General features: G+C 41.2%; 1 protein-coding gene across 3 annotated transcripts in view; it reads left to right on the top strand.

The window, feature by feature from the left end:
• The window catches only part of LOC109073950 (endoglin), a 52,539-nt gene extending 37,284 nt beyond the window's left edge, over positions 1 to 15,255 (top strand). Inside the window, exons 9-15 of one of the 3 annotated variants that reach the window (XR_006154756.1) lie at positions 5,748 to 5,890; positions 8,351 to 8,572; positions 8,667 to 8,730; positions 13,450 to 13,557; positions 13,665 to 13,739; positions 13,889 to 13,936; positions 14,097 to 14,190. Coding sequence is in view for 1 of the 3 variants with exons in the window: in XM_042723075.1 (XP_042579009.1) it covers positions 5,748 to 5,890; positions 8,351 to 8,572; positions 8,667 to 8,730; positions 13,450 to 13,557; positions 13,889 to 13,936; positions 14,097 to 14,233 (722 nt within the window). In the remaining 2 variants the exon portion in view is untranslated. Of the gene's footprint in view, positions 1 to 5,747; positions 5,891 to 8,350; positions 8,573 to 8,666; positions 8,731 to 13,449; positions 13,558 to 13,664; positions 13,745 to 13,888; positions 13,937 to 14,096 lie in introns of all 3 variants that reach the window. The other 2 variants (XR_006154757.1, XM_042723075.1) reach the window with 2 other exon arrangements.
• The last annotated feature ends 12,244 nt before the right edge of the window (positions 15,256 to 27,499 follow it).

Raw genomic sequence — 27,499 nt, 5'->3', positions numbered from 1 at the left:
TCAGGAATCGGATATATGTGTGTTCCTCTTCAGGAACTCGAGCTGCGTCAAACGCTTTGGGGGGAACGCGTCTAGCGTGAGCGACTCTGAATATCGTGTGTAATCAGTCCAATGAAAGAGCGTGACTTCACGGGCGGGGTGACGTAAGTGACCAGGAAGCTATAAAAGCACATGCCGCGCAGCTGGCATCAGCTTCGCGTCTTCAGCAAGCGCTCTGTGTGTGAATGTCCTCAGTTTGTCTTGTGAGTCTTATTTACTGTTGTCTGTCCAGTAGAGCTCCAAGTCATGTTAAAGAGCAAGGCGAAAACCAAGCATTCTAGAGGCGAATCCAGATCGCGTTTCAGACTTAACGAGCAGGGATACACACAGTCTGTGGCGTGGTCTGCCTGGGTTCGAAGCACGCCGAGTCGGCTCTCGAGGGGGCAGACTGTCCGCATTGTGAGAGGATGTCGGTGCGGCTGCTTCGTTCCCGGAGGGCTCTCTTCGAGGAGAGAGCCTTCGCCAGCGTTCCCCGGGGTGCCGGCCCCTCTTCTGCAGAGGCAGAACGGCAGCTGCACTCGTGGGGTTCGCAAGTGGATCTGACAGAGGGAATGGAGACGGGCGAGTCCCTATCTCCTTCCACTTCTGCCAGATCCGGCGCCCAATCTCTGGAGTCGGAAGCACGCTCTGCGGTTCCTTCCACCCAGGGAGAGGGATCGACACTCCGCCCTCTCTTCCTCCGAGGAGGTTGATGTGGAGTCTGTCGACAGGGATTCGCCACCCCATTCGCCGAGGTATGAGGAGCTCTTGGAGGTGGTGACTCGTGCGGTGGCCAAGTTGAGTCTTGAGTGGCCCGCCGAGAAAACAATTGAACCACAGAAAAGCAAGCTAGATGAACGCTTTCTGCGGGCGAGTCAGTCACCTCCTTGCTGGGGCCTTCCATTTTTTCCCGATCTACACGAAGAGATCGCTAGATCGTGGAAGCGGCCATTCTCAGCCCGCCTGTACATCCCCTCTTCAGATTACTACGGCAATGTAGTGGGGATGGCAGAGCACGGCTACAGAGCGATGCCCCGGGTGGAACAGACGCTCGCGAGCTATCTGTCCCCCGGTACTGCATTGTCTCTGAAGGCCCCGGCATTGCCCTCCAAGCCGCTCAGAACAACGTCGGCTCTGGTGGGCAAAGGGTATGCGGCAGCGGGTCAGGCTGGTGCGTGTCTGCACACCATGGCGGTGTTACAGGCGTACCAGGCCAACCTGCTGAAGGAGCTTGACGAGGGAGAGGAGATCAAGTCCCATGACATTACAGAACTTAGAAGGACCACTGATCTCTCCCTCCGCGCCACCAAGGAGACCGCCCGAGTGATTGGGCGGTCCATGGCAGCTATGGTGGCCGCGGAGAGGCATTTATGGCTGACCCTGTCCGAAATGAAAGAGTGGGACAGGGTCTGCCTTATGGACGCCCCGATCCAGCCTTCTGGCCTGTTCGGCGACGCAGTCAACACTGTCGTCGACAGGTTTCAGGAGGCTCGCAAACAGGCACCGGCGTTCCATAAATTCCTCCCTCGTCGCTCCCTCGGGGCATCTGGGCGGGAGATGCCCCAGCCGCACCCTAGCTCCTCACACCGAGAGGCTCAAAAACAGAGCATCGCCTCTCATGCTCCCCCGCGGGAACGAGAGTCTCAGTGACGCTCTCGGCCGAGGTCTTCGAGGCCCAAACAAGATTTAAGGGTGGTTATCGATGCTAAGAAGGCCTCTGCCAAGAAGCCCTGATGCCAAAGAGCCAGGGCTTCAGAGGGCAGCCTCTGCTGGGGTAGATCGGTGCACACCGCAGTACACGGTGCCCGTCTCGCCTCAGCGCCCTCTGGGGGCCGGTCTGCCAACCCTGCCAGTGTTCCAGGGCGCAGCGGTCCCCAGCGAGCATCACTCTCAGTATCTTCTGCCCGTGCGCGTAGCGGGGCTGACACGCTCGCCGCCCCTGCGGGGGCCTCTTACACCAGAGGTCAGTCTCGAGAGACTGATTCCCTTAGTAGATTATTTGCCAGCGTGGAAACTACTGCCAAATGTATCTCAATGGGTCCTGCACACGGTAGAAAAAGGCTACCGTATTCAATTCGGCTTTGCACCGCCGATGTTCAACTGGGTTTCTCCGACGATAGTCGGCCCCGAGCAGGGTCTGGTTATGGAACAAGAAGTGAAAGCCCTATTAGAGAAGGAGGCCATCGAGGTGGTCCCTCCTCAAGACAGGGAATCCAGATTTTACAGCCGGTATTTCATAGTTCCAAAGAAGGATGGGGGGTTGCGTCCGATCATAGACCTGCGGGTCTTAAATCGATCAGTTATGAGACTGAAGTTCAAAATGCTCACGATCAAGCATGTTGTAGCTCAGATCAGGTCCGAGGTCTGGTTTGTCACAATAGATCTCAAAGATGCATACTTCCACATATCCATCCTTCCACAACACAGGAAGTTTCTGAGGTTTGCTTTTGGGGGCGAAGCTTACCAATATCGAGTACTTCCCTTTGGCCTTGCACTCTCACCCCGCACGTTCACGAAATGTGTAGATGCGGCTCTGGTCCCCCTGCGCATGCAGGGCATCTGCATTCTCAACTATATCGACGATTGGTTGATTTTAGCTCAGTCAGAGCAGGTTGCGGCTCGGCATCGAGATGTCGTTCTCGCACATATGGGGGAGCTGGGTTTGAGACTGAACGCCAAGAAGAGTGTACTTTCTCCAGTTCAGAGAACCACCTATCTAGGCGTAGTATGGGATTCGACCGCGATGCAGGCACGATTGTCCCCTGCTCGTATCGAGTCGATCCTCATCCTCAGTCGAGAGAGTCAAAGAAGGCCAGTCACTCACTGTCAAAACAATTTCAGAGATTGTTGGGTCTGATGGCAGCTGCGTCCAACGTGATACCTTTTGGCCTGCTGTACATGAGACCCCTACAGTGGTGGCTCAAGACCAAGGGATTTTCCCCGAGGGGGAATCCACTTCGAACTATCAAGGTCACGCGGTGCTGCCTCCGTGCCTTAGACATGTGGAAGAAACCTTGGTTCTTGAATCAGGGCCCGGTGCTGGGAGCTCCTGGTCGCCGTGTAACACTAGCGACGGATGCTTCCCTCACTGGCTGGGGTGCGGTCATGAGTGACCACCCTGCCCGCGCTCTGTGGAGCGGTCGCCATCTGACATGGCATATCAATTGTCTAGAAATGCTAGCAGTTTATCGTGCACTGAAGCACTTCCTCCCAGACCTAAGGGATCACCATGTGTTGGTGCGCACCGACAACACATCGGTGGTCTCTTACATCAACCACCAGGGAGGTCTGCGTTCGCGCCCCTTTTACAAGCTGGCGCACCAGATCCTTGTGTGGTCCCAGGACAAACTCCTCTCACTCAGAGCAGTGTATATTTCTGGGAGACTGAATGTGGGAGCAGACATACTGTTGAGGCAGGGGCCGAGGCCCGGGGAATGGAAGCTTCTCCCCGAGGTGGTGGAGCAGATATGGAGAGTTTTTGGCAGAGCTCAAGTAGACCTCTTTGCAACTCAGGAGACAGCACAATGTCCCCTTTGGTTCTCTCTAGTTCATCCAGCTCCCCTGGGACTGGACGCTATGGTACAGACCTGGCCGAGGCTTCGTCTGTACGCGTTTCCCCCTATTGCTCTGCTCCCGGGAGTTCTGGCGAGAGTACGCCGGGACGGGGTCCGTCTGTTGTTAGTAGCCCCGTTCTGGCCGGGCCGAGTATGGTTCGCAGATTTGGTCTCGCTCCTCGACGGCTCTCCCTGGGAGATACCGATCAGGGCAGACCTACTCTCACAGGTGCAGGGCACGATAATTCACCCTCGCCCGGAGTTGTGGAAGCTGTGGGTGTGGCCCCTGAGGGGGCGCAGTTCATAGCATCCGGTCTCTCAACCGAGGTTGTTGAGACCCTCCTCCAATCCAGAGCTCCCTCAATGAGGAAACTGTATGCCCTGAGGTGGAAACTCTTCACCTCATGGTGTAGAGACCGCCAGCTAGACCCAGTAAACTGCCCAGTTGGTACAGTTCTGGAGTTCCTACAGGCCAGGCTCTCTGCAGGGTTGACCCACTCCACGCTGAAGGTCTACGTGGCGGCCTACCACGCCCTTCTCGATGGTCAGTCTTTGGGAAGACACCCCTTAGTTACACGTTTCCTCCGCGGTGCGCTGAGGCTGAGACCTCCTGTACGGTCCCGTATTCCCCCGTGGGACTTGGTTGTGGTGCTAGAGGCGTTGTGCAGAACTCCATTTGAGCCTATTCAAGATATCTCAGACAGACATCTGACGCTTAAAACCGCCTTTCTGTTAGCCATTACCTCTCTGAGGAGAGTAGGAGACTTGCAGGCCCTCTCAGTGGCCCCTACTTATCTGGACTTTGCACCTGGCATGACCAAAGCGTTCATATACCCTCGAGCGGGATATGTTCCTAAGGTCCCCTCTGTCACACCACAACCTGTAGTGCTGCAGGCTTTCTGTCCTCCTCCCTTTCGGGAGCCCGACCAAGAGAAGCTAAATTGTATGTGTCCAGTTCGAGCACTGGACGCATACGTCCACAGAGCTGCCCTGTGGAGAAAAACAGACCAATTGCTTGTATGCTATGGTCCCCCCAAGAGGGGTTCTCCTGCTTCTAAGCAGTCTATTAGTCGTTGGATAGTCGAGGCTATCAACGCCACCTATGAGTCCTCTGGTCGTCCCCCGCTGTTGGGAGCCAAGGCTCACTCCACACGGGGTATGGCGGCCTCCAAGGCCTTTTTGGCAGGTGTTTCCTCGCTGGACATCTGCAACGCTGCGGGGTGGTCCATGCCCTCTACATTCGCAAGATTTTATGGCTTAGACATGCCGGTCACTCCAGGCGCATCCGTCCTCTCGTCCTAAGCTGTGCTCTGCGGATACACACTAGGCAGAGGTTTGGTAGTCTGGCAGCGTTGGTACTCGTTCCCCAAAGCGTTCGACGCAGCTCGAGTTCCTGAAGAGGAACGTCTCTAGGTTACGTATGTAACCCTAGTTCCTCGAGGGAACGAGACGCTGCGTCTCGGAGCCATACCCCCCGGCACCCCTGCCGGCGCTTGCTGGTACTCGAAGCTGATGCCAGCTGCGCGGCATGTGCTTTTATAGCTTCCTGGTCGCTTACGTCACCCCGCCCGTGACGTCACGCTCTTTCATTGGACTGATTACACACAATATTCAGAGTCGCTCACGCTAGACGCGTTCCCCCCAAAGAGTTCGACGCAGCGTCTCGTTCCCTCGGGGAACTAGGGTTACATACGTAACCTAGAGACGTTTCATTTTATTATCAACTTTTTTTTTTTGTTTTAAATCAAAACAGACACAAGCGAGTTGATTGTTTTCATGCAGAATAGAGCTATGAAATTAATGTGGAGGGCACCTCAATACATTTGATCTGGGAATGTCTTAGTTCATTTTCAAACCAGTGCCTGAGTTTCCTTATGGGATGCTCAAAAGCATTTAGGGTCAGTCTGTTGCATTCTTATTAACATGTATGAAAACATACGCTTGTTGATTTGCTCCTGTCGTCTATAAGACCCGGCAGATACACACGTGTCGCTCAAGTGTTCCTGATGTGCAATGATTCCATAAAAATAAGTTTACGTCACTTGTAGCCTCAAGCTGCAGAAACATTGCTTTTCAACTATGGAAAGGTGTTGCATTTCTGTTACGAAAGTTGTTAACCTTTATTAAATGTATTATTGAGACTGTTTGTCTGCTGTCCTGTTGCTTCACCTGTAGTATCAACAGAAGTGGAGCACACCACACCAGCACCCAGTTCTTCTTCAGTTCCTATTCAGATGCAGCTGTTCTCATCTCCAGACTACAGGTTGCCTCTGGATCCCAGCAGCAAAGTTCAGAGTGACAAGAGGGTCTATGTGGAGGTATATGATTCTCAGGGCTCATATAGTCTACATTTATTGTACAAACCCGATTCCAAAAAAGTTGGGACACTGTACAAATTGTGAATAAAAACATAATGCAATGATGTGGAAGTTTCAAATTTCAATATTTTATTCAGAATACAACATAGATGACATATCAAATGTTTAAACTGAGAAAATGTATCATTTTAGGGGAAAAATAAGTTGATTTTAAATTTCATGGCATCAACACATCTCAAAAAAGTTGGGACAAGGCCATGTTTACCACTGTGTGGCATCCCCTCTTCTTTTTATAACAGTCTGCAAACTTCTGGGGACTGAGGAGACAAGTTGCTCAAGTTTAGGAATAGGAATGTTGTCCCATTCTTGTCTAATACGGGCTTCTAGTTGCTCAACTGTCTTAGGTCTTCTTTGTTGCATCTTCCTCTTTATGATGTGCCAAATGTTTTCTGTGGGTGAAAGATCTGGACTGCAGGCTGGCCATTTCAGTTCCCGGATCCTTCTTCTACGCACCCATGATGTTGTAATTGATGCAGTATGTGGTCTGGCATTGTCATGTTGGAAAATGCAAGGTCTTCCCTGAAAGAGACGATGTCTGGATGGGAGCATATGTTGTTCTAGAACTTGTTCTATACCTTTCAGCATTGATGGTGCCTTTCCAGATGTGTAAGCTGCCCATGCCACATGCACTCATGCAACCCCATACCATCAGAGATGCAGGCTTCTGAACTGAGCGCTGATAACAACTTGGGTTGTCCTTGTCCTCTTTAGTAGGGATGACATGGCGTCCCAGTTTTCCAAAAAGAACTTCAAATTTTGATTTGTTTGACCACAGAACAGTTTTCCACTTTGCCTCAGTCCATTTTAAATAAGCCTTGGCCCAGAGAAAACGCCTGTGCTTCTGGATCATGTTTAGATATGGCTTCTTTTTTGACCTATAGAGTTTTAGCCGGCAGCGGTGAATGGCACGGTGGAATGTTTTCACCGACAGTGTTTTCTGGAAGTATTCCTGAGCCCGTGTTGTGATTTCCATTACAGTAGCATTCCTGTATGTGATGCAGTGCCGTCTAAGGGCCCGGAGATCACGGGCATCCAGTATGGTTTTCCGGCCTTGAACCTTACGCACAGAGATTGTTCCAGATTCTCTGAATCTTTGGATGATATTATGCACCTGTAGATGATGATAACTTCAAACTCTTTGCAATTTTTCTCTGAGAAACTCCTTTCTGATATTGCTCCACTATTTTTTGCCGCAGCATTGTGGGAATTGGTGATCCTCTGCCCATCTTGACTTCTGAGAGACACTGCCACTCTGAGAGGCTCTTTTTATACCCAATCATGTTAACAATTGACCTAATAAGTTGCAAATTGGTCCTCCAGCTGTTCCTTATATGTACATTTAACTTTTCCGGCCTCTTATTGCTACCTGTCCCAACTTTTTTGGAATGTGTAGCTCTCATGAAATCCAAAATGAGCCAATATTTGGCATGACATTTCAAAATGTCTTACTTTCAACATTTGATGTTATCTATATTCTATTGTGAATAAAATATAAGTTTATGAGATTTGTAAATTATTCCATTCCTTTTTTACTCACAATTTGTACAGTGTCCCAACTTTTTTGGAATCGGGTTTGTAATTATTCTGTGGAGATATCTGCAGCTTTCAGTAACAGGCACGTAATCAGCTACAAACAAAATAATAGTTTATAATAGTTTTCAAATTTACATTATAAACAACCCAAACGTACACGCACAGCGTTTGCAGAGATGAAATCATTAATGAAATCATACTTCTGTTTGGCTGATGAGTCACTTTTATATTGACATCCTTTTTTAAACAACTTCTTCATCTGCGTAGTAGGATTTGCTGAATCAAGAAGTGCTTTCAAATGTATAAATCTGTTTATTGCCTATCAAGGTCATTTCCAAATTATTTATTTCTAATTTAATTTAATTAAAAAAAAACAAAAAAACAAAAACAAATCACTGCAGCATATTACTTACTATCTTTAAACCAAATACTGTGATATCATGTATATCAGCTTTATATCAACATCTGAAACCAAAAAAACACATATCAGTCAACAATTAACTGGCCACATAATGGCATAAAAAATGAGCTGTCCACAGAATTTCTGAAACATATTAATTATTAGGAAATTTATTTCTAATCATATTCACTCATTCACTCAAAATAAAAACAGCTATCAACCAATCACAATAATATCAAATGGTAAAATATTGTCCAGATAACCTTATATTTACACAATTCATGTGGCTCATACATACTTCAGAAATACTGAATTACATTAAAATCCTGTCCCTGCATTAAATGGTCTTTTTTTGTGCTGAGTGGTATCATGGCCAACACCATAGAAAATGATTGAGGTTTTGATATGCCACAATACAAATGCAAACACCTCAGTTTGTTAAAACATTTATTCTTTCTCTATACCAGATCACAAGTGAGAGCTGCGGAAAGATTTTCTCCAGCATTAACGTCAGAAGCTGTTATGTTCGCCCCATGCAAATGGTGAGGAAAATGCAGTTCGAAGTGGAGGCAAACAACATCAGGGAATGTCCTAAGAGACTGAGCTTCTCCTTAGAGATGCTTCAGGACCTGCCATCCAGCTCATGGGAACTCGAATGTACAGTTAAACTTTGTGATCACAGTAACAGGGTTAGTGAAGTTCTGTTTTTCAGACAGTGTAAAACACTCTTTGCAAAGTCCATATTACACAATCATCCCTTGTTGGTTTCTTTTGTGATTTTAGTTTTGTATAAACGAAACTCAAGTCAAGAGGAGCTTTCAGGTCAAGCCATATATCTCAAACCAAAGTGAGTACAAGCTAATTTCATCTCAGTGCAGCAAGAAAAATCATACTGAAAGTCCATTTGAAAGTATTCAGTCGATATGGGGTTGACAATACAGAACTACTGGGGTTAACTACAGAACAGATACAATGCTGACATAGTAAGTGTAATACTAGTGGTTGCCAGATATTTGTTATTTTTTAATTATTTTTTTCTGTTTGGCTAATAAGTGTCAGACTTTTATTTTGACATCCTTTTTTTCAACTATAACTTCTTAATTTGTGAAAAATACTATAGAAGAATTTGCTGAATCAAGAAATCGCTATCTAAAGAATAAATCTGTTTATTGGCTATCAACAACTTATTTTTAATTTAGTAAAAATAAAAAATTCACTGTAGTATGGTACTTACTATCTTTAAATCAAATACTGTGATATCATACATACAGTATCAGCTTTATATCAACATCTGCAATAATTAAAAAAAAAATCCATATCATTCAACCACTAAATGGCCACACAATGGCAGAAAATGAGCTGCCTACAGAATTTCTGAAATGTATTAACTGATATGAAATTTGTATATAATCATGACTCAAAGCAACTATCAACCAATGACTATAATGAAAATAATAAAATGCTCAAGTATTGTCCAGATAATCATTGCTTATTGTGCTAATTACAGCAATAAATCATTCAAAAGGTACAAGATCCTTAACACATTTTCATAAAGCTGGTATGTGCTAATGGTAATGATAAATTTGGATGAAATGGCCAGAAACATTTATCTCGATGGGTCATCTTTGTGCGTCAGCTGCCACAAATTGATATCTCAGATATTCAGGAAACTTGTGATACCCTTTAACCTTGAACCCTGTGATGCTGGATAACATTTGAGTCCTAATTTGGAAACACACAGGAAATAAATCCTCCCATTCGAAACACCATTCAGCAGTGTTCATTTCAGAGCACAACAATGGGATGACACGCCATTGTCCCAGATTCAAACTACTCCCATTTCGCCTCAGCAAAATTCGTGCTATTCTGGTGGAGCTGGAGCCAGTGTCGCGCCCCCCCCCCCACCTCCGGCTGACGTCATCAGTCGCCATGTAGATGAGGTCAGGATATGAGGACGAGGACGACGGGAAAGGGGTGTTTATAGGAAGGACTGCTTGCTGACCTTGTGGCCGCAATTAGAAATAATGAGCCAGTGGGGGATTTATTGTGTCCGAGGTCTGGTATGCTCGGCCTTTCCGAACACGGGGTCTGGGTCTCCATTGTCAGCCGCACACAAAGAAGGGAAGATGTTGTTCTTTAAAAGGGAAGAGGGTCCCCGGGAAGACGAGTCAAGAACAAACTCTTGCATTCCTCGCTGCCGGCCCCAGCAAAGGCCTACTGCACTTCGCACAAACACTGACATGGGGTCATGTTTCTGCAGGACGCTACGTGCTTCGATCAGTCTCCATCCATGTTGTTTTTTCCTCCACTGTTGTCCATTTGGGACAATAGACAAGGCTTCTGCAGTTTGGTGTGATTCTTGATGTTGTCTTTTCTTTGGAGGTGTTTTTCCTGCAAGGCATCTCTGAAAGTCCAGAGATCAGCACTGAGACATGGTCAGTTTGAAAACTCTAAGTAGAAAACAGGTCGTAGGATCTGTTAGGATTCGCCTGTGTTTTGGAGTATGCGGGCACTTGGGCTGTCTTTCCTGTTTGAGGGGCCGAAGTTCATCCCCTCCTGGCCACCTGCTTGGCTGTTTCCTGCTTCTGTTTGCTTAGCTCAGACTTTCTGACCAAACACACAAATAAAAGCCGATATTTGGTGGAAACTCTGTTGACTTGGAGAAGAAAGCAAATAAAAATTGACATAAAACAGACCCTTCCTGTGGCGCCAAACCAAACGTTCCTCAAGCCTCTTGGGAACCATTATTTGTGCAGCCGAGGTGTTTTTGGTAAACTTGCATGTCTTTGCAAAGGTGCTCGGCCTTTAGCAAACATCTCGCTATCAAAGCGTGCGATTACACAGACACGCACAACTTGAGCAAAAACAAGCAGCTGCCATTGACCTTCCTGCTTCCCGTCATTGTCATGGAAAGGAAGATGAGAGCGTGTGTGTAGAGTGGAATATATGAACACCAGGACATGGAGGTCATATGGTGGAGATGTAAACAGAGAGGATGCAGAATGGACGCCACAGGAAACAAATGATGAGCCTTTGACCCATTTGCAGACACGCTTGGCCCACTGATGCACTTGAGGACCGCTGCTGTGTATGTTTGCTCCAATTTTGACATGAGCAACCTGAGCTTTGTGTTAAATAACCTTTGAGAAGTTATGCTCTTGATTTCATCCAGTGTTGACAAGTAATTAAGTAGTTATGCTACTAGCTCAGCTACATTTGTCAGTAGTGTGACAGTAGTTTAGATGTATGCAAAGAAATGCAGTTTGATAAAAGGGCAACTTTTATACTTCATTTGCCCTCAAAAGGTTTATAGCAGTACCTTAAGGGAATATATTTCTACTCTAGGGGCCAGTTTTACTAACAGCTTGCACCAGCGCAAACCATCTTTTGGTGTTAAAATGGCACATTAAAATGAATCACGCAATGAGATTTACTAACGTTTGTGCTCATCAAATTACTGGTATATGTGCCATTATTTAACGCCCCAAAAAAGCAGGTCTTAAACTATTTTGCTCTTGAAATGCCTTCAGTTATTGTTGGTAGAGGAGGCACCACAGAGAACAGACAGCGCGTTGTAGAATGAAGAGGATTTTTTTCCACACATATTAATTTATTTGGAATGCCAGATGAACACATTATCTGAACATATTGTTTGCCAAGCCATGTTATTGTTAATTGCTTCAGGAAATAAAAAACAGCCTGGAACTCTCAACTAGAAATCACGCAATACCAGGTCTATCAAAACTTCTTGCAATGCTTCATATTTTTGGCCTCCAGTTCTTTTCAATGTACTGTGGCTTCTTTATTCTTTATTTGCGACTACGCTAATTTGCGCTGCACTTGGTATATTGCATTGGTCAATATGTAAATGAAATGTTGCAGCTGTGTTCTTTATTTTGCACGTTATTAGTAAATCACCCGCAGAAATTTCCATGCCCATCGGTGCTGTTTTGGAATTGCGCTCTCGCGCTAATTTGCCCTGTTTAGTAAAACTGGCCCTAAATGTGTCTTTACACAGCCAAGTTAAGACAGCTCAAAATTCTGTGTAAAGACTCAATGCTGCATAAAAGCCAGGCTAAATTGCATGGTCTGACCCACCTCAGCCCCTAGTATCAAAGTACTTTATATATAAAGGCACAGTTGCTGTGTACTGTAAATACATTTGTGCCACCTCTGGGCAGCATTAAAGGGCCTGTGCAAAGACACCTAAAGGTACTAACATGCACCTTTTAGAGTGCTAGTTTGAGTACAGAGAGTATTGCTGTAGTGACAAGTTGTTGAAAGGATTTTTTTTTCTGACAGTGAAGCATCCCCCCCCACCAAACCCCCCCCCCACTACATTAGCTTCACAACCAAATAAACAAAGCAACAATCAAATGCTCAAAGTGAAGAAAAAAGGAAAATGGTTCATCTGGACAGTGTCTGTAACATTTTACATTTTCTTTCATTTTTCTCCTCTTTTTTTGGGGGAATGAATTTATATAATATTTATTTTACAAAAAAAAAGTTGAATGTGTAATTGACTTTTAAGTTGTGTAATGTTTTATGATAGCACAGGAATCTCTTTCATCCCTCTTGCAGAATATATTTCACTGGTTGAGCTAAGATGAAATAAAAAATTCACCATAATAAGAACACTTTCATTTTAAGCATCCTATAAGGGTTTGGTTTATAAATAAATTATCAATAACGAATGTATTTTACTAAGAAACATGTGAATGACTAATCTTCAGTGTGTGCAGCTCTGATCTGCTCAGAATGTTCCGATCAATTTTGCAAAAGAATGTAATGTAAATCCATTAAAATGTTTATTAAATTTATATTAATAAACATATTTAATTAACTGCATGTGTTAAAGTATTTTGACAGCCTTGAGATATACTGTAAACCAGGACTCTTCAACTCCAGTGCTGGAGGGCCGTTGTCCTGCTGAGTTTAACTCTAACCTTAACCAAACACACCCAAACAAGCTAATAAAGGTGTTCAGAATTGCTTGCAAATGACAGAAACCTTGGTGAGTTAAATTGGGATTGGAACTACAGTCTGCAGAACACTGGCCAATCAGGACTGGAGTTAAGGGGTGCTGCTCTAGGGAATGGTTAAAGCACTATATTAATACAACTGACTTAACTTGATGGTCTCAATAACTTTCTTGTAGTTAGCTAGAAGCTTTTAGTCTAGCTAGCTACTTTTAAGGTAGAGTAATTCAGAGTAATTTCTACTCTCTTTAATGACTAACTTGTAGCTTGACAAACTATAGATTAACAATACCTTCCCCGACACTGATGCCATCTACTGCTAACTGGCATACTGTGCCTATAAAACACTGATGTGGAAATTAGATAGAGGTAAGTCTGGGGGTATAATTCTTGCTTTGGGTGCGAGAGGTCCCGAGTTCAAATCCCGGACGAGCCCCCAATTTCTTACTGCTGCGGTATGACCTAGTTATCACTTTCAACTGAACCATGGGGAAATTCACTTTACAAAGGCATTTTAACAATTGTCTTTCACTGAATGAGGGAAAGCAGTGGCTTCTGTTCTGAACTGAATATTTGCTCTGTTTCAGATCCATGTTTTGAGTTTGGACTCTCGGCTGTTCTGGGAATTGCATTCGGAGGATTTCTTATTGGAGTTCTCCTCACCGGTGCTTTATGGTTCATTAAGATACGAACAGGTGAGTTACAGGCATTTGGAATGAGTTATGTTTAGCGGAGCTTATGACGTATTTAAATACTCAAGCGTGAGAAGATGTATTTGGTAGATTTTTCTCTGCTTCTTTAGCTTATGAGGGAAGAGGTGGAGAGATCAGCTCTAACAAGCCTCGCGATGATTTCCCACTAGAAATAAGATGAAGCAGTTAAGTAAGGCCGCTGCCGCAGTACCTCCAGACTGATGATCTGTTCTTGTCTTGAAGGGACTTTTTGACATGTTCTGAATATAAGTGATCCATTTATGAGTTTATAATCAATGATAACGTCCTGATCTCATGTGTGCATGTGTTTCAGGGCATCCTGTGGCTCTGGGAATGAGATCAACGGCAGCCGAGCTCTCAGGTAAACTGAACTCTAAACGAGTCAATCTGTTCCTCAGCACACATCCTCTACTCCTTTCCTGACGCATTTCCTTTTCATGGTACGATCGCCTCACTCGATAGTTGCCGTGGAAATCTGTTTTTGTTTATTTCACTCTATATTCCCTGTGTCTTTTGTCCAGTCTTCTCTATATCCGGATGCCCGTGTGGTTTGACCAAACGGCAGCCAGTGCCTACCCACCCGTCTCCCTCCGAGAACAGCAGCACCAACTCCAGCACTGGCAGCACCCAGAGCACGCCCACCAGCAGCATGGCATAATGCCATCGCCATGCGTCCCTCCGCTCCTAACGCTCTCTCCAACTTGAAGCCAACTCGCTCCACATGTCCCATCGTTCCGAGTGAGAGAAAAAGAGAGGCAGTAGCAATCCTGAAACATTCCCTGTACCTCACAATACTCCATTTGCTTTCCCGGCTACGGGAAGTCAGTGGGGACGAAGAACAAAAAAAGAAAAAAGCTTGGCTCCCAGAGACAGGAAAAACAATGCATAACCCCCAGGAACTAACAGGAAATTCATTGCATTCTTGCGCCGGTGCCTCTCTGATTGAGGCGAACTGAGATTTCAAAGACAAACAGTGGTCTGACGCATCAGTTCGCTTTCAGACACGGCGAAATGTGGCTCAAAGAGATGACTGAACACATGTCAGACCACCCCATATCCAAACACTCAGCTGTGGACTGACCTGATGAAATATTCCAACAAATCAAACTATTGGACATGAACATAAAAAGAAAGGCCTTATTTAGTTTTAGAGTTCTTACTGAAAAGACTGTCTCACATGGGACAGATTGGGAAATGGCTACCTCTGAGTATCTGTGGATGTAGATTTGTTTAATATTTGTTTGACCATAACTAGAAACAGTTGCTGAATCTCAAGAAATCTGCGAAAACGTGTCCTATTTAACCCACAAATCAATAGAAATACAGAAGCAGTATCTTACCAATGTGACAGTTTCTGATGCAGTGAGAAATGAGAAATCAGAAATTTGCTTCTAAGATGAGCATTTTTAGCAGGCTCCTATATTTACGTTCAGTTATTTCGCTTTAATGGTAAAGAAAAGGACATGTGCATTACCATTAGAGTAAAATTACTGAACCTAAGCAGAGGAGCCAAATAAAAATGCTTATTTTAGATGAACATTTCAGACGGCAGTTGGAGACTTTTGCATCTGAACAATTCATATATATACAGTACAGACCAAAAGTTTGGAAACATAACTATTTTTAATGTTTAAATTAATGTTTATTTTTAAAGTTTCTTCTGCTCATCAAGCCTGCATTTATTTGATCAAAAATACAGAAAAAACAGTAATATTGTGAAATATTATTACAACTTAAAATAATAGTTTTCTATTTGAATATACTTTAAAAAAATAATTTATTCCTGTGATGCAAAGCTGAATTTTCAGCATCATTACTCCAGCCTTCAGTGTCACATGTAACATCCAGTCTATCACATGATCATTTAGAAATCATTCTAATATTCTGATTTATTATGTTGGAAACAGTTCTGCTGTCTAATATATTTGATGAATAAAAGGTTAAAAAGAACTGCATTTATTCAAAATAAAAAAAAAATCTAATAATATATATTCTAATAATATATTTTCTTAACTATCACTTTTTATCAATTTAACACATCCTTGCTGAATAAAAGTATTGATTTTATTTAAAAATATGAAAGAAAAAAAAATGAGTGACCCCAAATTACTGACTAGTAGTGTATATTGTTATTACAAAATATTTATATTTTAAAAACATAGCTTCTTTTTTTTTTTTTTTTTTTTTTTTTTTTTTTTACTTTTTATTCATCAAAGTATCCTAAAAAAAGTATCACATGTTCTGAAAAAAATATTAAGCAGCAGAACTGTTTCCAACTTTGATAATGAATCATCATATTTGAATGATTTCTAAAGGATCATGTGATAATGATCCTAAAAATTCAGCTTTGCATCACAGAAATAAATGATAATTTAAAGTATAATAAATTTAAAAACAATTATTTTAAATTGTAATAATATATCACAATATTACATTTTTTTTCTGTATTTTTGATCAAATAAATGCAGGCTTGATGAGCAGAAGAAACTTCTTTCAAAAACATTAAAAATATTAATGTTTCCAAACTTTTGGTCTGTACTGTGTGTATTTATATATATATATATAAACATAAAAAATATTAATGTTTCCTATATATATATATATATATATATATATATATATACATTATTCGCGATTAATCTCAACCAAAATAAAAGTTTTTGTTTGCATAATATTTGTGTTCTGTGTATATTTAATATGCATATATAAAGACACACACATACAGTATATATTTAAAAAATATTTACATGTATTTACATGTCTATATTTATATTATGCACAGCGCACATACATATATTATGTAAACAACAAAAACTATTACTTTGGATGTGAGTAATCATGATTAATCGTTTGACAACACTAATATATATGGGTTATAAGAAAGGGTTAACTTTCTATATCCAAAATGACTTTTTCCTGAGATTCATATGGATGGATTTTCTTTTTTTCTTTCAAATCTATATTGTAACTTTGTCTTTGTTTAGTGACAAAATATATTTTACAAATTACTTTTGTAATTAAGTAACTTTAAAAATGTTTTGTGTGTGTGTGTGTTCGTGACTATAATATGTAGATGCTTTAAGCAGTGAAATCAGTTTAATCAGTTTAACTTGAGATGTTGGCCTGTAGTTTTCATAAATTGAAGACTCGCCTTTTTACCCAATGATTTTTAACATTGCAAGTCAAACAAACACATGTCCAGTGCAAATGTTTCAAAACCTCTCTTGTGATGTAGCTTTATTTAAAACAGTATAATGTATATTAAAAATTTCATGTGTATTCATTCATGTATTTGTATAGAAGATTACATTTATTTGACTGTTTATATAACAAAAGCGCAAGAGGATATATAAAGTGGGTTAAAAAATGAAAGGGCTAATTCAGAAAAAGCATTGGTTGTCAACCCTCATATCTTATATGACTTTCTTTAATTTGTGGATCACAAAAGGAGATGTTTAGCACAATGCTCACACTGCTCTTTTTCATTCAGTGAAAGCTTCCAAGAGGACCAAAACACCATAAAAGTTTTAATAATGAACACTTCCCAAGTTTTCTGAAGCCATTTTTGAGAAACGAGCCAAATTTAAATCTTTTTTTAAACCAGGGAGGAAGATTTTTAGTGTGCAACAGCTTAAATCGGGGTGTATTGCTGAAGTGTATATGAAGTGTACTGCTGTGAACTGTTCCTTAACATCAGGTGGATGTGAAAAGCAGGAAAATGCCACTTGAGCATTTGTGCAATATCTGTGGTATTACTTTATGTTCATATAATTGTTTGTGTCTGTATGTTATTTTTTACACTGTATCTGTATATTAACATTTGTACTGCATATTTTGTTTTCTCTGGAACTTTTCCATTTAAGATACTTACTGTATGGTCATTATCTGGTCATATTTCTACTGTTCTACCCATTCTGAAGAATCATTTTATTCCAGTTGGACATACTTTAAATGAAATCATTAAAACATTGACTCCTTGTGTTTTTACAGTTCAGTTATTGCTTCTCTGGGAATTGCATAACTGCCCAAAGAGGTAGAAGCAGAAGCTGCCCCATGCAAAGTTTGGTCCAGCTTCTCTCTGTTGTCCCCTCTGACCCCTAATCTTTTTCTGGCCCTGAGAAAAATCATCATTACAAACATAACAAAGATATAAATGTTTTAGTGTTAAATATAGTTATCCAAAATATATATATTGATGCTGCCTCCCAGTTTGCCTGCTTATACTACTCCCAGAAAGTATGCACTCTTTCTGTGGAGAAAAAGTACATACTTTTGAGTGTGCAGCAGAATAGTAAGCAAGTCTTTAAAGCTCTGTCGCATAGTTGCGTGCATCCTGACACCATTTAAACCACTAATCGTCTTGTCACTGACACTGTTAATGTTTTTCACATTTTGTTTGATTTAATTTCCTACTGTATTGGAGATAAATGAAGTGGCACATTAATCTGACAGTAACGGTCCTTTCATGCCAAGAACTTTACACATGTGCTTGCATACCCTTACCAAAAAGTAGTATACTTCAAGTTTATTTTATTATGTATACTTAAGTAAAGTTCAAATATATTTTTAAGTTTACTTTATGAAGCAAGTATACAAATAACAGTGTTCTAGTAGTATACTTGTAAGTCTACTGTTTTAATACTTCTTGGGACTAAATTGGCCCACTTTCTAGTATATAAAAGTATACTTTTAAGGATACTTTAACTAAAACAGTAGCAAACTTTGAGTACGCAACTAGTTTACCTCTATGTTTGTAGTTTGTACTGCAATTACAGGTGCTGGTCATATAATTAGAATAATCATCAAAAAGTTGATTTATTTCACTAATTCCATTCAAAAAGTGAAACTTGTATATTATATTCATTCAATACACACAGACTGATATATTTCAAATGTTTATTTCTTTTAATTTTGATGATTATAACTGAAAACTAAGGAAAATCCCAAATTCAGAATCTCAGAAAATTAGAATATTGTGAAAAGGTTCAATACTGAAGACACCTGGTGCCACACTCTAATCAGCTAATTAACTAAAAACACCTGCAAAGGCCTTAAAATGGTCTCTCGGCTACTTCTGTAGGCTACACAATCATGGGGAAGACAGCTGACTTGACAGTTGTCCAAAAGACGACCATTGACACCTTGCACAAGGAGGGCAAGACACAAAAGGTCATTGCAAAAGAGGCTGGCTGCTCACAGAGCTCTGTGTCCAAGCACATTAATAGAGAGGCGAAGGGAAGGAAAAGATGAGGTAGAAAAAAGTATACAAGCTATAGGGATAACCGCACCCTGGAGAGAGTTGTGAAACAAAACCCATTCAAAAATGTGGGGGAGATTCACAAAGAGTGGACTGCAGCTGGAGTTAGTGCTTCAGGAACCACTATGCACAGACGTATGCAAGACATGGGTTTCAGCTGTCGCATTCCTTGTGTCAAGCCACTCTAGGACAACAGACAGCATCAGAATTGGGTAAAGACAAAAAGGACTGGACTAGACCGATGCTGAGTGGTCCAAAGTTATGTTCTCTGATGAAAGTAAATTTTGCATTTCCTTCGGAAATCAGGGTCCCAGGGTCTGGAGGAAGAGAGGAGAGGCACACAATCCACGTTGCTTGAAGTCCAGTGTAAAGTTTCCACAGTCAGTGATGGTTTGGGGTGCCAAGTCATCTGCTGGTGTTGGTCCACTATGTTTTCTGAGGTCCAACGTCAACACAGCTGTATAACAGGAAGTTTTAGAGCACTTCATGCTTCCTGCTGCTGACCAACTTTATGAAGATGCAGATTTTATTTTCCAACAGGACTTGGCACCTGCACACAGTGCCAAAGCTACCAGTACCTGGTTTAAGGACCATGGTATCCCTGTTCTTAATTGGCCAGCAAACTCGTCTGACCTTAACCCCATAGAAAATCTAGAATGCAGAAGAGCTGAAGGCCACTATCAGAGCAACCTGGGCTCTCATAACACCTGAGCAGTGCCACAGACTGATCGACTCCATGCCACGCCGCATTGCTGCAGTAATTCAGGCAAAAGGAGCCCCAACTAAGTATTGAGTGCTGTACATGCTCACACTTTTCATGTTTATACTTTTCAGTTGGCTAAGATTTCTAAAAATCCGTTCTTTGTATTGGTCTTAAGTAATATTCTAATTTTCTGAGATACTGAATTTGGGATTTTCCTTAGTTGTCAGTTATAATCATCAAAATTAAAAGAAATAAACATTTGAAATATATCAGTCTGTGTGTAATGAATGAATATAATATACAAGTTTAACATTTTGAATGGAATAAGTGAAATAAATAAACTTTTTGATGATATTCTAATTATATGACCAGGACCTGTATACTAAAATTTAAATTGTAGGTATGCTGATAGTTTACTTTTTTATAACTTTGTACACTTTGAAGTATAGTCTCAGTAAACTACTAGTTTAGTAGTTTTATACTGCAAGTATACTCATAAGTTTTCTTTAAGTGAACTATACATCATACTTTAAGATAGAGTCGATCAACACTTGTGTTTTTTTTGGAAATTCTGTACAGAAGACTAGCGCCCTCTACCGCATAATAATGAAAACACGGATTCTAGGAGCACAAGTATAGCTAAAATATATTTAGACTTTTTGTAAGTATAAGTCAAGTATACTTAAATGTCATTTTAAGTATATTTCTGAGTAGTACATAAACTAAAAGCATACTTTCCTATTTTTAGTTTAAAAGAAGTATACTAATAGCACACATGAATAAACTTATTTTTCATAAGGGTAATAACGCATTTAAAAGACCAAACATATTTTTAAAGTTTAAAATGCTGCAGATCGTTGTTACAAACCCCTTTATCTAAAACTCTCCACATAACTGTTGGTCTAACACAGCCACCATGTTTGTAGTTTAAAATTTTTTTATTTGTGTTTGTAATTCTAATTGAATCCTCATCCAATGGTTGTGGGCTTTATTAGCCATTAGCGTGTGCACAGATCTGCACTTTAAAGTTTCACTGGAAAGTAGTAAACCATCTGGGTACCTTTGAGATACACGTCAACATACTACGATTTGGGACACACTTATACTTTAATACTAATACTTTTCAAATATATTTATTATTTGCCAATGACAGATTATTATTTAGATTATTATTATTATTTAGGACAGATAGTATGCAAATTTATTAATCAGTCCAAACAATTGTGAGGGTAAACTATCTATTATTTTTTTCTTGGGAAACAATATTTATGGCATTGTATTAAAGTTTTTCTGCTTAGTTCCAGGAACAACTCACCATTTTCTCAAACTTTTCATGCAATTTTAAAAACTCACACAGCTAACCTCTGGATCCCCGTTCAATTAAGATAAATCACACAAGCTGTCTAAAACACTGACACACATTTTACTGTAATTCAAATACAGTACTGCAGTGCCACTTTACTGGAATGAGAGATTGTGTATTGCAGTTACTGTGCTGTGATTTGTTGCAAAGACAGGCTATACTCTTCATATTGAAAAAAGTAGCATACAGCAAAAAAAGTGCAAATAAACATGTTGAAGAGCGAACACTATCAACTCTACCATTTCCATGGGAGTTGCCCCTGGGACGTTTAGATGGCTGTCTGTGACAGTACCCCTTACGGCCAAAGGCCTAAGCTACATACCCAACTTAATTGTTAGGGCCTCGGCCTGGGGTAGAGCTGAAGGCTTGGAATCAGGAAAGATTCCTTTAAAGGGATACGGCTAAGAACCTAGCATTTTATACTAAGTCTTGCCTGTCACACAGGGGCTACCGCTTCCCCTTACAAAAGCTAGCTGAAGGAGCTGTCTCAACAGATCTCCAGTAGCAACACCCTGTTTAGATAGGTATCCGAGGATACATAGGTGGAGTGGCGCCCAAGATGAACGGGGCTTTTACCAACTCAAGAAAAGGCACGAAGCAACCGCGCGAAGCCCTCACCATATAGGATTTTAGAAAGAATGCAGAACACTAGCGTGCGAACTTATCACAGTGTGGATTTCAGAAAGTGTGCAAAGACTTCACGTGCACACTTACCATAGCATGGATTTTCAAATACTGTTCTAAGGAAGGGCTCTTGTGGCACTCTGATAGAGCAGCTCATAGATGGAATGGTGCATCTCAAAACAGTATGCGTAACCCTTAACATACAGGATTTCAGAAAGTGCACAGAGTCTTACGTGCACACTTACCAATGCGTGGATTTTTAGAAAGTGCGCAAAGTGTTCACGTGCACACGGACCACTATGTGGTTTTCAGAAAGTACACAGAGCTTAGCATGTGTACATAAAGGTTCCTAAGCATCGCAGAGGCGCGGAACTGCACAGGAGAGGCAAGCTCAAATTTTACAAACCTCTAGCGAGGGGAGCATCACCTGAGGCAGCATATACAAGACTTCTGTAACTGCCACCTTCACTTCCAACTGGATGCGACAGCACAACTAAGCGGCCAGGAGACCCCTCAGGGTGACCTGGCCGGACATCAATGAAATTCCCTGCAGTGCTGTGCCAGGCCTGATGATCATGGAGGCTCCCGCAGAAACCTGTGATCTCAGCCGCCTAATACCGGAACATGAAGCCGGATGGCAGGTGCTGACGAGTGCTTAGTAAACACTGTAACTGAGCACTGCAAAGGAAACTCACAGAGTTTATTAGTAGACACATAACCACCAGCAATTTACACATAAGTATATACAGAAAGGGTTATTCCCACCCTCCTGCGCTGGAGCCCCGCTCAAGGGGAGCCTCCTTTTAGTCCGGACCATCAGTAAGGTGGTTGCTATGAACATGGAACCAGCCAAAAACATTATAGGTCCAGCATAGGAGACTTATGCGAGAGGTTTCCACCTAACCTCGATCAGGTGGAGAGCTGGTGGTTACAGGGGAATTAGGAAGGGGAGGATAAAAGCAGAAGTTAAAAGTCCCTAAAGGAAATGAAAAGATACCTCGGTATCACTCTGATTCAGACTAGAACGCTGCCTCGTCTGGATCACATCCCTTAGGTTCTGCTTACCTCCTTGTGACCCACAATTCCTCTTACCCCTGCATGCAGGTGGGGGAGGAGCGCGAGTCGCGACACTAGCCTTCTGTGCCCATCTTTGATCCTCAGATCGAGACAGGCCAGGACCCCTATGTTGTTCGGGCTCAGACCTGGACCTTCGTGGAACGAAGGATCTGAAAGCAGCGCCTTCGTCTCCCCGAACTTCTCGATCAACATCTTAATGGAAATACCGAAAAGTTCAGAAGGTGAAACCTGAGCATCGAGAAGAAAGCCTTTTCTTTCTTCCCGATGTCTGCCAGGTTCTTCCACAGAAGTCTCTCCACTACCACCATGGCCGCCATAGTCCTGAGCATGGCAGAGGCAGCCTGCTTGGTAGCTTGGAGAGAGATCTGTGGTGCGGCGCAGCTCGGCTACCTGATCAGGAAAAAGGCCTTCGTCTCTATCCAGGTCTCTTAGCAGATCAGTCTGATATGCTTGAAGCACCACCATCATGTGTAATAAAGCCACAGCCTGACCTGCTGCTGCGCATGCCTTGACATTTAAGCGAGATGTATTTCTTGAAGGGGCTTAGATGGGAAGGAGGGAGATTAAGAGAGGATGTCTCCCCCGCAGAAAGAAAGCTCTTTCTACAGGGGGCATCCTCTCATATCAGTTTTCGCGCATCGCCTTGATGTCGGCAAAACTCTTATGCTGAAACTGATGGATGCGAGAACAAAACGGCCTCTTTCATTTCCTTTCGATCTCTGTATGGAGATCAGGCAGAAATGGAAGGCTCTCCTGAGCTGGAGGGCTATGGTCAGAAAGATAACGCTCATCCAGGCGGCCTCACGGCGTCACCTTGTTAGCGTACTTTCATGGCAAGTCCAACCTTGCCATTGGCACGATTCCATAACCTCCAACAGCTCTACATACGCAGGGCAGGAGAATTGAGAAGGCTCAGCCTCAGCTTCTTCACCATCCTCAAATATCTCCTGCTTTATCACCCAGCAGAGCACTAACCTAAGTATCAGAAATTGTTAAAGATACAACATCATCCTCCCGATGCTCTCTCTCATCCGCTGCCATTATGAGCGCCAAAGGGAAAGTCCCTCTTTAAACCATTCAGACAGATCCACCTGAAATTCTCACATGCTCATTCTCCTCCGTGCCTCAGCAGTGGTGGGTCCTGAACCGCAGGAAGCAGATGGCTGCCTTTTTTTTTTTTTTCGGAAAGAGAGACGAACGAGAGCGGAGCTTTTTCCTTGAAAAACGCTTACAATGCATGCAGATTGCCTCCTCAAAGACATTGCGTGCGTACTCTTTACCCAAACAAATGACGCAAATATCGTGTGTGTCATTGGGTGCCAAATAATGCCGACACGGATGCACACATTGTCTAAATGCTTGATAGTAATCGCCATGATAGACAGAGAAAGAGCGCTCTTACCGGTTCTTTCAGATGCACGCTTCAAACAAAACAGTCAGTTCTGAAGACGAAGAAGAGAATGACGTGTGCTCCCGGTGCCTGTTTATAGTCGCGCCGGTAGTGATGTCAGAGGCTGTCGCTGGCCAACTTGTTAGTGTTTTTTCAATGTATGCTTCAGACACGGTTCAAGACGAGGTGTTCCCCATAGTGACCCCTAGAGGACGCAGTTCGAAGTTCCCTTGAAAGGGAACAAAGGTTATTGATAAATATATTATAAAACTAGAACTGAATAACTTGCTCTTAATTTGTCTACCAGTCCCCTGGTACTAGTGACAGCCATCTTCTATATCTTGAAGGCATCGGCGATGCACTATTGTTACTCAAGTCAAGAAGCACCGTTTTGCCTCTGATTCTGGCATTTGACGGCGACTTCCACAAAAAAGTTGGTGAGTGAAAATCAGGGCTAAAATCGTGCAGTGTTGGAACTAGGTGGGGTTGCACTAGTTCTTTCAGCTTCTCTCAGTTATTGAAGTCATTCAGCACTCCAGTTCCCTTTCAGTCTGTCACTCTCAATGTGATGTCTCCATTTCCTCCTTCAGGAAACTAGGGTTACCATACGTAACCAAGACGTTCCCTTTCAGTCGGTCACTCTCGATGTCACATCGGATGGCCGATGAATTGGAATTGCGATATAATTACGACGTTCCTTGAACACTGAGGAAACAGTTCAACTCGTACCGAAGAGTGATGACCTGCTGATATGCGCATACAGTAAACTAGTTTATTCACTATGCTTTAGACTTCCACATTTCCCATCATTATTTGGTGCTTTAATAATACAATTGAGTATACATTATATCATTGCGTGATTATGTAGAAAAACTGGTAAATTTATTATTTGAATCACTTAATTGAAATGAACTGTCTGAAAGAACAAGTTTGCAGAAAAGAACTGTACTTTCCACGTTGTTGCCTGAGGCTCTGGATTACAGGCAAAAATGTTGTATGTAATGTTCAATTTCTTGCACAGGCAGATCGTTTCACTTCATAAGACCTCAAAATTTAATCAGGAGCCAAAGATATATATATATATATATATATATATATATATATATATATATATATATATATATATATATATATATACACACACACACACACACACACACACACACACACACATATATATATATATATTTGTGTTGCCTGATATGCTTTTATTGACTCTCAAAGTAACGGTAGCCATTGACTTGCATTTTATGGATCATCGAGGTTTCAGCTTTCCACTTGAAGAAGCTCGTCTACATCTTGGATGGCCTAAAGATGAGTAAACTGCAAATCTATTTTAAGATTGGAAATGCATTTTCTTGCCCATGAAATACTGTAATTTTTTTTTTTTTTTTAAAGTTCTACATCAAAACTGAAATAATAAATAAGCAAAACAAACATTGTATTTTCAGCATGATGAACAAGGTGGAAGATGTTTACTGGTGAAACACTTGATAAAAATCAGTCATGCATTGTCATGCAGAGAATGTGTTTTTTAAAAAAGATTTTGCTCTTATTTCCACATTATCATTTATTTCACACATATAAGCTGATAAAATGCAGAATCTGCTTTTTAAACATTAAAACATCCATCTCCTGATACAATGTTAACAAAACTGCTGTTTATATAACATTTTATGACATCAGAAAAGGACACAGACACAAAAAATGAGCCAAAGAGTTTCTCCAAAGAGATGCTTTTGCTGTGAGCGTTTTCATCATGTGAACACATTATCACATGTGATATCTGTAAATAAATAAATAAATCCTGTTTTTCTCACAGAGATAAAGAAGTTTGTTTTGAGAGTGGACATGGAGGAAAGACAGACAGAGATATTAGACAGGCTTCACACTTGAAATCAGATGGAAATTAAGAGTTCAGGAGTTTCTCTCTCTGAGACTTCATGTGTTTCTTCAGCTGCGGACACTCTTATGTCTCAGGGGCTGATTTTATTAAAACAAAACATCTATTTCACCATCCATCTTAAAGATATCAACTGCATGATTACAATATAACACAATATTTATGTGGCATAATTTACCCAAGTGGTTCAAAAATCAGTTGTAGTATAATTTCTATACAGCCATCCTAGCCAAAATATATATTTTACACAGTAAAGTTCAAGGAAATTTATTATTGAAATTGAAAACATATTTAGTTTCAACCTTCATATACCATATATATATTCATATATATATATATATATATATATATATATATATATATATATATATATTTTACAACAAATAATTGCCTTTAATAAAAGTTTTTTATAACGTGTATTTGGTTATCAAGGAGACAACAGTGTGGTTGAAGCGCTTGATATGACATTGAGAAAAAAAAAAAAAAATTCTAGTCAAGGTGTTGACAGATGATGCAAAACGTGTCAAAAAATATTATTTAACTTGATCCATAAAATGCATTTCCATCACAGAATGTTAGGCTAGGCTACTAATCATTTAAGATGTGAGGGAAAGTGTTTAAATTACTTTATGAAATTAAGAAAATAGAAAATGGTCACTTTGATCATATTTGACTGCTGCTGGATGTTCAAGTGAGAGAGTGAAAGTGTGTTTTAAAAGTTTGTTTTCTGAAAGTCCACAAAAGAGTCTTAATGAAGAAACACTGCAGTGGCCTCAGTCACAGAACCAAACGCTCTGGCTATAATTCATAAGCAGCTTATTTCCCCTTTCAGTTTAATTCTGTAATTGAAAAAATGTCTTTTCCACATATATATCAGCAGAGTGCAGAGAAACAAATAAAGCCCATTTTCATCAACCCCGTGTTTGCGTCTGTGATATTCAATGCATTATTTCTTATTAATGAACTTCATTTCACATGCAAGAGACGGCAGAGGGAAACGAAATATGATGCTGCAGCAAATCCAGGTCTTACTCTGGGAATAAAGCAGCATTTACAGAGTTTAGGCGAGAGAGGGAATATTAATCACAGAGCCCTTATAAAGCGCACGTGGTTTAATTAGAGATGAAAAGCTGCTGTTAAACTCCAGAGACGTGGATGATTTTTTTCTGCCCTCCTGTGGTGGATGAATATATGACTGTTTGTCAGTGTCCACAGTCGCCAAAGCTCTGTAGAGTTAGCTCATTTCATTATTACACCAATCGTTTTCAAAATGAATGTTGTGGTATAACACGTGTTTAGTAATAATGGGAATTTTAATTATAATATTGGGGAATCCTTATACGTAAAACTGAGAATTATTGACAAAATATGTATTCGGTATATTCATTTTAATATAATGATATTTGCAATATACATATATATTTATTACTGTAAGTAAAAGAAATTAAATGTTTTTAAACATACAATATTTATATAATAATATAAATAATTCTATAATATCTTAATGACTTAAAAAAAATTATGTGTAATAAATAAACCTAAAAATCAAGTAAATGTTTAATAAAATTACATGGATCATTAATTACAATGAATTCTATTTTACATCA

This window comes from Cyprinus carpio, chromosome B5 (genome assembly GCF_018340385.1).
Source record: "Cyprinus carpio isolate SPL01 chromosome B5, ASM1834038v1, whole genome shotgun sequence".
Taxonomy (NCBI): Eukaryota; Metazoa; Chordata; class Actinopteri; order Cypriniformes; family Cyprinidae; genus Cyprinus; species Cyprinus carpio.
Note: the sequence above shows the minus strand (reverse complement) of the source record. Positions and strands in the feature narration are given on the sequence as shown.